The sequence below is a fragment of the Crocodylus porosus genome, unplaced genomic scaffold (genome assembly GCF_001723895.1).
Source record: "Crocodylus porosus isolate Cpor-Errol unplaced genomic scaffold, CroPor_comp1, whole genome shotgun sequence".
NCBI lineage: Eukaryota > Metazoa > Chordata > Crocodylia > Crocodylidae > Crocodylus > Crocodylus porosus.
Window position 1 is genome coordinate 178,684,145 of NW_017728906.1, and position 13,265 is coordinate 178,697,409.

The 13,265-nt window shown below is 39.8% G+C and overlaps 1 protein-coding gene across 1 annotated transcript in view; it reads left to right on the forward strand.

The window, feature by feature from the left end:
* The window catches only part of DCUN1D5 (defective in cullin neddylation 1 domain containing 5), a 15,619-nt gene extending 8,762 nt beyond the window's left edge, over nt 1-6,857 (forward strand). Inside the window, exons 4-7 of the mRNA XM_019530265.1 lie at nt 1,670-1,778; nt 1,875-1,979; nt 2,805-2,907; nt 3,910-6,857. Of these exons, the coding sequence (XP_019385810.1) occupies nt 1,670-1,778; nt 1,875-1,979; nt 2,805-2,907; nt 3,910-3,965 (373 nt within the window). The 3' untranslated portion in view covers nt 3,966-6,857. The remainder of the gene's footprint in view (nt 1-1,669; nt 1,779-1,874; nt 1,980-2,804; nt 2,908-3,909) is intronic.
* Nucleotides 6,858-13,265: the final 6,408 nt, after the last annotated feature.

Here is a 13,265-nt window from a genome sequence, read left to right on the forward strand (position 1 = left end):
CCCAATAATTAAATTCTGTATATGGAAAATTAATATACTTGTTATCATTTTCCAGATAGAGAATCTAACTATTGAAGGGTTGTCTTAAGTTTCTCCTGTCTCCCTACTTGTACAGCAGGGAAAGCAGCAGCAGGTGGCCCCCTTGCCCTCTGCTTTCCCAGAGCCTCTGCCTTCCCCTCCTCCCCCTCCCACTGCCAGACATGGTTTCAGCTTGATTCCCTTCCAGGTCTAAAAGCATGTTTCCATCAGCTCCGTGCCCAGGAGGGAACTGAGCCAGGGCAGTGCTTGACTGGAAGAGCGGAGAGAGGGAACAGAGGCTGCAGGGACAGGCTGGGGCAGGAGGCGGGCAAAGGCTGCTGTGGTCAGGCAGAGCAGGGTACAAGCAGCTGCTGTGCTGCTACCTCTGCTCCTGCCCTGAGCTTGGGGCCAGAGTGTAGCTGCCTGCCCCCTCCCTCCACTTTGTGCTCGAATCAAGGACAAGGGGCTTTTTCTCCCCATGCTGATTTGTGGAAGGAGGAGGAGGAAAGAGGCATCTCATCTTGGATTTGAGTAAATATAATATTCCTTTGCCAGGGGATACACAGTAGTTCTCAGCCTTTATTTTGAGTCAAGGCACTCCTCATTAGTCTTGAAGAACCTTTTCCATAATGTTTGTGAATTGAGTGGCAACCAATTTTAAATTAATTTATACATTACAGTGTTTGCCTAGCCCATGTAAGGAGGTAGTAGGAGTGAGAGAGTGACCGGGCCGGGAGAAGCCTGTGTTTGTCCTATCTGCGTAGCTTGTCTCCTTGTACCTTGCTTATGTTCTCATACCTTGCATCACCCTTCAAGGGATCTGGCAGCACCCTGGTTGAGAATCACTGGACTAATAAAACTAAGGATTAGGAGGATACAGGTGGGAAGGAGACACAGGACCTCTGCAACTGTACTGGAAGGTTCTTGATATGCTGTGTAGTCTGCACAGTAGGATCACCAGGGAATGCATGTGTGATATAAACAGGTATTCTTTCTTCAAGTGAATCCCTACTGGGGGATTCAGGCATGTAAATTAGATCTTCTTGTGTTGGTAATCTAACCAATATTCTTTATTTAAGAAAAGGGATGCAAAGCTGAAAAAAATATTCAATACAGACTATTTTTATGGCAAGTGTTTAGCATAGTAACTTCATAAGCAGGAGCTTATAGACATCTTGTTTTTTAATACTTTATTAATTTTCTTTTCAGTTAAATGGCCACTGAGCAGTTCCTGCTATGCTTCTGTCTGTTCATAACTTTAAATCAAGTTATATAACTTTAACAGGGTTGATGCATAGAGCCTTTGCTTCTGAAAAGTTTATGCCACTCATAATCCCATAGAATACCTGCAGTGAATACCTTATTTCTTATAATTTTTACCTATTAAATACCTTATACCTGTTAAATGTGAAAAGTGGCAGCATTTGAAACTTCGGAATCAAAAATGCTGTATGTTGAAAAGTGAAAGGAGAGATTTTATACAGTATATTTTTTTCAACACTTCTAAAATCAGGGTTTATATTATTTATTTCCTGGGCAATTGATCTTTGCTCACTAGAAATGTAAACTCTTAATTGTACATACCCTACGGTCTTTCCTCCTTTTTTTATTTGCTCTTCTGAAATTCATGTTGTTGTTTATTTACTTTAAGGTGTGACAGCACAGAAAAGTTGCAAAGTAAATTTGACTTTTTGCGGTCACAACTGAATGACTTTTCTTCCTTTAAGAATATCTACAGATATGCCTTTGATTTTGCAAGGGTAAGTCTGTTTAAATCATTTACAAGAAACAAAATATGATAGCAAGCTGTGTGAGGGCAGGTATTTTGAGTACTACTTCTTTATTTTTAATTTTAGGATAAAGACCAACGAAGTCTTGATATTGACACTGCAAAATCTATGTTAGCTCTTTTGCTTGGAAGAACTTGGCCACTGTTTTCAGTATTTTACCAGTACTTGGAGGTATGTGTTTTTACTAAATACTTAAATAAACTTCTTTTTCAGTGGTACCAGTGCAGTGAGTTGCTATAAAGAGAAGTTGGAGGTTGTGCTCCTTTGTTTGTGGATACAGCTCTATTGCTTTTCCATTTTTCCCTTGGTTGGCACATTTATGAAATAGCAATAACTTCTGTATGTTTCACAGAAGGTTTTTTTTTCCCACCTCATTCCTACCACCCTCCTGAGTCAAAGGGAGCTGTTGGATAAGTAGCTGAAATGTCTTACTTCTCAGAATAGAAAGGTAAATTCAGAATTAGGGGCCATGCCACCTTCATAGGTCATTTCATGTCCCAGAGTGAATATCTTTGCACATCTACTTTAAATCATACATTGGAGTGAAGGCAAGTTCACATTTGTGGAAACTGTTCCTGTTAGAAACTCAGATGAGTATAAGCCTGATTACATTTATGCCAAAATGTAACTCATCTCTTGTCCAAGCTTCCCAATAACAGGCACTAGATTTCCTGTCTATTTTGTCATCTTCAGGCTATTTACCAACTTGATTTTTTTTTTTCCTCAAATAAATCCCTTTGGTTACCACTTTGCGTGGAATATGGCCTCACCATTCTTTTATCATTGGTGTTTAGCTGGTGTCATATGTCTTTAGATGCCAAACTGATGGATATCTTGTAAACTGATGGAATTGTGTGCCAGTCTCCAATAATGAAATTGTCAAGAAATATTATAAAAAATATATATACATACACACACATACATATATGAGAGGGAGATTATATTATATATCCCCTGTTTATTTAATATGTATTCAAAATATTTTATTTTCCCTAGCAATCAAAGTATAGAGTTATGAACAAAGATCAGTGGTACAACGTGTTAGAATTCAGCAGGACTGTCCATGCAGATCTTAGCAACTATGATGAAGATGGTGCATGTAAGTATTTGTAACAATTGATTGAAGTATAGTTTCTATATTGCCAGTTCTCAATGTAGTAGAAACAAAGTTCCAGGAAACGCCACATTAAGTTTTATTTTAAAATATGGAGTTATACTTAAGGGGACATTGACAAAAGTACATTGTGGCTACTTTAAATGGGCAGGGGGAGCTGTTACTACATGTTGTATACAAGCTTTTACAATTTAACTGTTCTGTCCAAATGATCCTGTAGCAATAAAAGTTAGCTAAATTGTCCTTTGACCCTAAATGAAGCAGTATTAAAATTGCAGTCTTACATCTGCATGATTCTGCAGCAATAAGAGTTGCATCATAACAGCTGGTACTTACTAATGCAATCATAGGTCTGTCTGTACCCAGGAATAGGCTAGATCCTCAGCAGGTATTTGATATTACTAATGTGATGATGTGGCTGTGTCAGTTTATACCAAATTAGGATCTGGTTCACTGTCTTTCAGCTTATGTATGATACCATGGGTTTGGCAAAAGGCTCCATTTGAGCCAGTGAATGCTAAGTGCCAGTTAAGTTATAAAACAACCAATTGCCAATCCATGGAGCAGTTGTGTGTCCTTTTTACTAGTCAGAACTAAAATACAATCAGTTATACTATATTTTATTGCAAATAGCATCTCGTGTTATGTTTCATTATAGGTGATTACATGCAATTTTGAAATGTCTAGCAAAAAGGAATTCTTTGTTCTTGTTTACAGTAAAACCTTATTAAAATGTTAATTTAATGTCTTCTTTCTACTTTCATAGTACCTATTCTGTCAAATGCTTTAAACTTCATCCCAGCCCCAAATAACTCTGTTCTTTGGCTTTTTGGTGTGGTATGATTTTTAATTTTCATAGACTCCTTCCTAAGGATTAATATTGAACTCCCCAGACTAAACGTTTCTATTGTTTATAGCCCCCTCTCCTCCTCCCCCTTTTTTTTAAGGCGTTGCAAACATAAAACTCTAAACTTCTGCTATTTCTAGGGCCTGTTCTCCTGGATGAATTTGTTGAATGGCAAAAAGTTCGTCAAGCATCATAGCACGAACAACTCCAGGGGGGAGAAAAGCAGGATTTTTTTGATGCCCACTTCTATACAAACTAATGAGAAGAATATAAGGGTTGTATTTTCATCCTTATGAAAGACTTTACAATATTTTTTTTCCTTTTCTTAAGGAAGTTTTCTTGTTACATGTGATATGGGCATTGAACCACACCTCTTCTAAGACTGAAAGTTGGAGTTTTTGTTTTTGAGTCTTATGTTAATAGTGTTTATTTCAGAAAAATAAAGAATCAGATTTGTGACAACGGCCTAAAAGTGAAGGATGTCCCTTGAATGTGAGTGTGGTGTCTATTTTTAAAAACCAAAAGTTTAAGAGTATCTTTCTTAAAAGTGCCCTTGCCTATGAGGGGGTTGGGGTTTTTTTGTTTTGTTTTTTTATTTAAATTCTGGAACTTTTAAAGAAGTGCTTAACTGGTCTTTTAGCTTGTTGATGGTATGATTGTCTTGTGCTACACAAGTTAAGAATGGTTGACCTTGAGCCTTAGTTAGTGGTTTGCATACTAGTGCTGGGTCATAGTGTGTGCCACAGCTTTCAGTTCTAAGTGGAGAAAACAGCTTTAAAATCTGTTTCTCCAGTACCCACTCAGGGCTTTGTCATTTAACGGCATGTCCACGTTAAGTAGAAAATAGCATGGAATATGGCTTCATGCAGTATATAGTTGGAAAACAGCTGCCTGTATGTCAAAGAGTACCAACATTAACTTATCTAGTATGCCTAGGCGGCTGCAAATACTATAGCTTTGCTTATGGATTGCTTTAAGTGAAAAAGTTCAATTTGTTTTTTTAAGAGGAAAACTAGAAAGACCAAGTGACTTGCCTCCAAGGCTTTTGCTGTTTATGTATGTTAGAATAGAAGCATGGTGATCCTCTTCAACATCTGCTCCCTGCAGGTTTTTCATAGGACCAGAAGGGATCAATAGATCACTTAGTGTGACCTGTATATCATAGGACATCAGTTTCACTTGGTTAAACCTTCACTGAACCCAAGGGCTGTTTTCTGTTGCCTTATTTTGGAATCTGAGACCAGCTGGCAACATTTTAAATCTTGGGGAGGCTGATACTACTCCTTAATGAAGACAGATGCTAGACTGAAGTTCTAGTGTTATTGATGAGGAAGAAGAATTTAATGAGTTAACGTGGATGCCCAGAATGAGTGAGAGTGAAGTATTTGTGATCCCTACCCTGTTGTATTATTGTATTACTCTAAACCAGTAACATCAGGAAACTGCAGAGAGTGATTTCAAGGTCCCTTTGTGCCAAAAGCTTCAAACACAAAATAAAAAATGTAGTGTGATCTCTGGACAGGACTAAGCCAGGCATGACTTGAAGAGCTTTGCCTCAGGGAAGCGATTCTGTTTTGCACAACACTTTTCCAGCCTAACAAAGACAAGGAAGACCCATGCTTGAGGAAAGCTGTATTCTTAAGTTCAGTAACTGTTTTTTTCAGTAGAAAAAATAAGTAATAGTGTGTGTTCATGTTCTTATTCTCAAAGAAAGAACTCCTACTACTCTACAGATTTAATTACTGTTCAGAGTGCAGAAACATTGACAGTCAGTGCTGTCCCAGAAAAAGTTTTAAAAGAGTCACTTTATAGTGTAGACTTATACTTTTTCCTCTTAGAACTATAGAAGAATAGGGTGAACCTATATTGGCTATCTGTGTGCACATGCATAAACTCTATAGCTGATTTAAACATTTTTTTCAGGCCTTGGGAGAAAGTTCTTAACTTCAGTCCAGTAAATCTGATACAGTTTACAACCGTTTCTCCCAGTTTATTAAAGTCACAAGTTTTGCATTTGCTTTGCTGGTACTTGCACCCACAACTGAGTGCCTTTTAGTTGAAAATTGTCCTGCATTTCCTACAAAGAAGCAGCACCAGCCCCTGTGAGTTATTTCAGGAGTCTAAGGATCCACTGGTAAAGGCAGGGTCATAAGATACGTGGGATGAGGAAGCACCAAAAAATTATGTCAAAGATGTATTGTGTAGATGCACTAAATATTGCAAAGACATGCGTGAAATAAATTGTTGAACTTTCCTGTAATGACAAGTTTGGGCTGGGAAAAAATAACGTTTTTCCCCCACCCTTCTTCACTTCTTTCCTCCCTCCAAGTGTTGAACTACAAGTTAGAAGTTAAACATTGTGAAGTGGGGACAGGGGAGGGAATATGCTTTTAAGTAACTAGGTACTGTTGTGATTTCTGTTTTAAACAACTTGATCTGAGAAGGTGGTATTGGTGTATAACAGTGGGAGTGATGCATCTGCCAATGATCAGATGTTCAGATAGTAAATGTGAAGGTAGACACTTTGTAAAGCATAATTTGTATCTCTGTTAAGCTTTTATCAGTATTCCTATAATAAATCCATATTTCAGGGATTTATAACTTGGTTGTGTGTGTGTTTGAGAATTGTGAGTTTATTGTAAAATGTAGGCTGGGAATGAATGTATTTAGAGTAAAAATCAGTATAATTTTTCAAATTTAAATAAAAATAGTATTCTTAAGTTATGAGGGTTTGTTGTGCTCATAACTGCAATCAGGTTTGCTCTTTAAATGTGAATTACTGCCTTGTACAGTTTCATTGTGGACTGGTCACTTTAGCTGTTTTACTGGAGGGGAGAAGATGTACTTAACCTCCTTACAGCTTTTTGCATATAAGTGCCAAAAAAGCTACTAAAACATTTATTTTTTTGTGTTCATGTCCACAAACCAAATCTGAGCCCATCTGAATGCTTTAGCCTAGGAACTTTAGTTTTGCTTTCAGATGAATTTCAATCTATTAATTTAAATATAGCTGCAACAAGTTTTTGTCAATATTTTTTTTTAAAAGACACTGGATTAAGTAAAAAAAAAATGGCCTTTCACAGTTATGTAAGCCAATAAAAGCTAAGAAACTTAAGCAGAGTGAGATACATTGCGTCTTCCAAAAGCTAATGATGATGATGTCTCTGTGGTATTATAAACCTCCTTTTAATTCTGATGACTTCTTTTCAGAGTGTTAGTTCTTTTTAATATTGCTTGTGTCCATGAATTGCCTTGTTTACTTTACTAGAAACAATGTAAATTGCATTTCAAAACATGTCATAATTACTTTAAAAAGCTGTGCCAGTGAGTAGAGAAGTAATGATTTCTCATACATGTATGAGACTCTGAATATAAAGAGTCATATTTAAAGAGTTACCTGTATTTCCTTAGAAGATCCTGATGCTGTAATACTTTGTTTATATCTGCTTAACTCTACATCTGTACACAAAGTCAAGTATATTCCAAAGTGTTTGCAACATCAGGGCCTATCTTGGCTCTACTTGTATCTTATTTAACGTTGCATTTTTTAGATTTTTTTTAAATCTTTTCCTAAGATGACTGTTTGTAACTTCATGTTTTTATATGGCAGAATTGTTTAAACATTTTGGTTTGACATAACTATGGATGAAAACTTGGTACAGGTCACATTGTCAGAAGGGTTACATCATCATCTATATTTGAATTCTTGTTTTTCCTTGGGAAACTTTTTTTTTAACCTGTCAAGGTCTTTGACTTGTGTTTAACTGGCATTGACGATTCGAAATGGGGACCACAAACTTAAGTACTACTTCTGTGTATTTCGTTCTTTTTTTATAAAGCTAGTTAACAGTTCTTCTGTGCAAAATGTACAAACTTGTACAGTTTAGCCTTGTTCAAATATTGAATAAAAGTAAGTTATATAATAGGGCAGACACTTTTTTTTTTTTAACTTCTCCTGTCACAGTGCCTCTTTCAATTTATTCATGTGTACATATTCTGTTGTACTTATAGTTGTCATAAAACTTGTTAAGAGTGAGGTTAAGACAAAAAGACATTGAAAAACACCTTTACTAAACAAAGTCTCCATTTCTACATGAGTGGTCAAAAAAGTAGGGGTGGTATGTCAGCTTTTGTACTAGCTTAGGAACTAATGCTCTATTGTTTGGTCCTAGTCATCATTCCATATGGATCAATAGCCTAGTGAAAAGTAATTCTTAGAAACTACAGCATTATTGTTGTATAGTTTAAAAGCTCTGTGCCAAAGAGTTTGAATCTGAATACACATTATATGCAACTGAAAAACTTATTACAAAATCATTATGGAAGAACATTCGGGTTCAAATGAAACTAACTTTTTCTTCAAGAATTCCATGAGCATATTACATATGTGACAAATTAAATCCTAGATTCTCCCTTGAATGGAAAGAGAATGGAAGGTAGCTGGTAAAGTCAGATGCACTTTAAATGTGTGTATGTGGGGGAGCATTACATATTTGTAGTGAAAGAATAATTGTCAAGTTTTTTGTGTTTTGGGGGGGGTTTTGGGTTTTTTAAATTTGATTGCTATACCAATTTAAAAATCCAAAGTTACATCTTGCATCTTGTGACATTGCTTATCTATAGAGCTGTTTGGACTTAAAGAAACAGATAAGCAGGGAAACTTCAATACTTTTTACTAAATCTCCTTCCCAGTTGAGTTATGGAGAAGGCTGAATTTCAGTGTTTGAGAATATATATTTTTAAAATTACAAGATCTCTGCTAGGTATTTTCTCACTCTTTTGGATTGGGTTTATATGCGTCTCAGTTATAGATACAGTATTTTAAGAACACTCCTAACCAGTTAGAATTCTGTTTCATATAATATAAAGCCTTTTTTTTTTTCCTCCTGAAAATTCCCACTAGGAAATGATTACCTGCATTGAATTAAGCAGCTTTAAATGAGCAATAAATGCAGCAGCAGGGATGGTTTGTAGCCCAGTGATAATAAGGGCATGAAAAAAATTGTACTTTTTTTAAATTTCCAGGAAGCTTCCTTCATATACATAGTGTGAAAGAATGCATGAAAACAAACAACTTAGAAAAAGTATCAGGTGCAAAAAGTTGTCAGTAATTGATAGTAATAAGTGCTACATCCTACGTAAGTGTTGGGGTGATAAGAATTGTAATTTCTGCCGGTAGGGTATTGCTTATCTAAGACAGTGGGCACCAATTTTTTTGGCAGGCATGCCACAAATTAGCCCTGCACCCTCCCCAAGTGCCTTTCCCTTTCCCCTGCCCAATCTGCAGCTTTGCTTTTTGCTCCCTGTCTTGTGCTTTCTGCCTGATCTGTGACTCTACTCCCTGCCTCCTCCCCAGTCTGCTGCATGGCACACACATACAAGCTGCCCACACCACTTGTGGAATGTGTGCTGCAGGTTGGCCACCCTGATCTAAGACATACATTTCTTAATTTGCCAGAATTTAGCAATGGTTTCCACTGAAAACCACATTAAATCATTACACCATAAAATAATAAAAAGAGAGAGAAAATCACCAAAGTGGCTTTATTTTCAAACCAGTGGTTATTTTAAATTTTCATAGAGTTATGCAGATAAGAGATGAAGCAGTGGTAGTAGTAAAGTGCTGATCTCTACAGCTGTACTTTGACTAATGGATTTGACTTAAATATTTCATACGTGTGAATCCCCTCTCAAGCTTAACACAATATTATTGTGATATATTGATATAATGTATGCTACCTGTACTTTAAGTGCCTTATGGTTCTCTTTGAGGGGTTCTATTCTGCAGTGAGCTACACCCCTGCACTTACTCAGAGTTGCATGTTCATACACATTTACAAGTCGGTATAGGCTGTTTTCAACAAAACACTTTTGCCTTTGAGGGCAATGCAAACATTCTCTCTCATCCCTGTGCCATGTATGTTTGATTGTTTATTTATGGATTGGGGAACTAAGATGCAACTGCACCCAGGCCAGTGAATAGCTGCACAGAGCCCAGATGAACCAACTGAGTGCTGTGTAGGTAAAGAAGTACTTTTCATTTCTGGATCAAGGCCTAGGAAGCTATGCAGGAAAAATCCCATACTAGAATTCAAATGTATGATTTGCATGGCTGCTTTATTATTTGTATAATGATATGGCCCAAAGTCCATATCGTAATACAAATAAAGCAGCAGGTATGAGATGTCTACATGAAAACACATTATAGACTTAGTATATTTTGGAAAAGACACTATTTCTGCTTCTGCTGCACAGGACTCTTAGCTGCAGAAATAGTATGTATGGTTCCACAGAGCAAGGTAATGATTCCAGGATTGCTCAAGAGTATTTGCATATCTTGTGAAGCTCAGCTACAAATGTTTCAGGTGAGTAGATGAATGGATGTGGTTAGAGGATTTTGGCATTACATGAATCTTCTTCTTGCAGAAGAGGTGCTATGACTGCAGAAGCTTCTCTAGCCACTGTTCAGCCTTGGGATAAAGATACCTTCTCTTAGATCTTTTTGGAGCCTTGGTATCAAAGAGCCAATTTCTAGTACAGGCAGTCCTCAGACTTATGACATCAGTTTTCAGGAACAAATTGCGTCCTAAGTCAAAGTCATAACTCAGAACCAATTTTCCCATAGCAACAATGTTACAAATGGGGGATTGGTTCCTTTACCACCCTCAACACAGCTGTGGTCAGCTGGTAAGTCTGTTGTAGCGGGGAAGGGGTATAGGCGGCAGATCAATGCCCCCACAGCGAGGGAGGGATTGTGGCTGGGGCTGGAGCAAGCTGCACAGCCAGGGCAGGGGGGTGCGGGGAAGGGGTGGGGTGGTTCCTGCTGCTGCATGCTACTGGTCCAGGAGTGGGGGGGTGGGACACGTGCCTCAGAGCTGCACGGGGCGGGGCTGTGCCAGGCTGCACTCCAGGCGGAAGGTGCTAGGTGTGGCAGCTCTGCCTTCCTGCCGCTCGCTCATCCAGGGAGGGGAGCATGGGACACAGGTGCAGCTTGCTCCAGGTTGGCATGGTAGTGCTGGGAGCAAGGGATATGCCTTGCTGCCACTCACCCAGCTGGGGCAGGGGGCACGGTGCAGAGGCACAGCGCTGTGCTGTCTCAGACAAGCGGCACGCAGTGTCTGGAGCTGCCCTGGCCTCCCATGCCTCCTGGATGACCCACAGCTTTGCCCTGCCCTGCGCTGCCCTGCCCTGGCTGGGCAAGCAGTGGCAGGGCATGGTGGGAGCATGTGCCCCAGATCTGCATGGGGTGGAAGGCAGAGCAGGTGCTATGGGGGTGCTGCAGCCACCCTAAAATTCCCTGTAGCCCCCACCGCCCAAGTGGAGCACAGTCGGGTGCAGTCCTGGCCTTGGCTGCCCTGCACAGATCCAGGGCACACCCCCACCATGCCCTGCCACCACTCACCCAGCCAGGGCAGAATGGAGTGGGGTGAAGCCATGGCTCGTCCAGGAGGTGTGGGGATGCCAAGATGGCTCCTGCTGCTGCGCACCACTTGTCCAAAGCAGTGCAGTGCCTCTGTCCCACACACCCCCACCGCAGCTGGGGGCAGGGCAGAGGCTGAACTCCACCACACCTGCCCAAAGTGAGCCGTGCCTGTGTCCTGCACCTCCCCACCCTGGCTGGCTGAGTGGCCGGAGGGCAGAGCCCCTGTTCCCAGCACCTTCCACCCAGAATACAGCCCTGGCCCCACCTGGGACATGCAGATCTGGGCCCTCCAAGCTTTCCCCAGCCTCAGCTGCAATACCTCCATCGCTGTGGGGGCATTGATTTGCACCCACACCCACACACCCACCCACACACACACACACACACACACACTCCTTTCCTCTCCCCTTCCTCCCACCACAGCAGACTTACTTGCTAGGCAGCTGCGCCATGCATCGTAAAGGTAAAACCCACACTGAAGCCTTGAAACAGTGTCAATTTACACATGTTGCCAATTCCATTAGTTGTAACTCAGTGTAAGTCAAGGACTGCCAGTATTTGAATGGTTCTGTTGTAAGAACAGATTTAGGATTTTTGTTGCAATTTATGATATTCCATTTATTTTCTGAGTCTTAAACTGAATCATTCTACAGCTGCTAACTTGAAATGTTTCTTTTACTAGGACAGGGATCTCTGGCAGAAGGAATGAACACTCATCTGTGGAAAATGTCACAGAAAAAGATGCCAAACTTAACAGTACTCTTAGGAAGATGATTATTATTACTGACACTGTGAATGAACTGCCTAGACTCTTTGCCAGTGTTTCTGTTTCATGGAAGAATTGTATTTGTAGAGATTCTTCTTACTGTACAAGGAACTTGTTTTCCTTTACATGACGTTCCACTCATTTACTCGGGCAATGAAATTACAGTGTACATCCTACAAAATCAAGCATGTTTTATACTGAAGTACAGCATACTAGTATATTCAAAATGGAAGGCATGTTTTAAAATTCCAAGGCACTTGAAAAGGGCTACATTGCCTAAATATTAATATAAGGCAGTGACCTGAGGAAGGGCATTTTGTGAAAACTTGTCAAACATCTGTCCTAATTGTAAAGCTGATCCCAGAAAAGATGTCACCAAAAAAATTCTTGCCTAATGTAAAACAACCAAATAGTGATAGAATACAGTGTACGCTGCACATTCAAAGCCAGTGATTACAGTGTTTGCTAGACGGAAAAGCTGCTGGTATCAAAAACCAAACTAGTTCAAGTGTTTTCCAAGCATCTGCAGTGAACTCATTACTACATTACCCTTTTGTAAACAGCAAGCAAGTTAAATTGCAAAGTGTATAATTTTAGGCTAGATATAAGGAATAACTTCTTCTATGTAAGGGTTGCCAGAATCTGGAACACACTCCCAGCAGAGGTGGTACAGTCACCATCCTTGGAGGTGTTCAAGAGGAGGCTGGACAGGCACCTTGTTGAGCATGTCTGAGCCCAATAACTTCCTGCCCATGGCAGGGGACCAGACTTGGTGATCTTACAGGTCCCTTCTGGTTCTACAATTCTATGTCCTCCTGGGGTGCGCACAGTGGCATGCCTCCCAAATGAGCCACTCACAGCTCCATCCAGTGCTCTGCCTTGCCTGTGCAGTGCCTGCCCCAGCTCCACTGCAGGAGCCTCGATCTGCAACCCCTACACCTCTTCCCCCACAGCAGACTTACCAGCCAGATGCTGCTCTCCAAGCAATTGGACAGCTGTTGGCCAATATGGTTTGTTAATAATTGGCTATTAATAAAGGCCCCCAAAAATCTCTATTAGTGCACCCCTAAAACTTAGTATTTAAGAGTAGCACAAGGATGGTAGGACAAAATAAGAAAAAGGCTAATTACTGCTTATTAATTGGTTTGTACTGCAATAGTGCCTGGAGTAGTCAGGCTTTGGCAGCTCCTTACTCCGGCTTCTGATCTTTTTATTTATAAATATTTTTTTTAGAATCTTATGAAAATGGTTGCCCTTCCCCTGAAGGACCATGAGCAATAAATAGGGCTGTATTAAATTCCATTAAC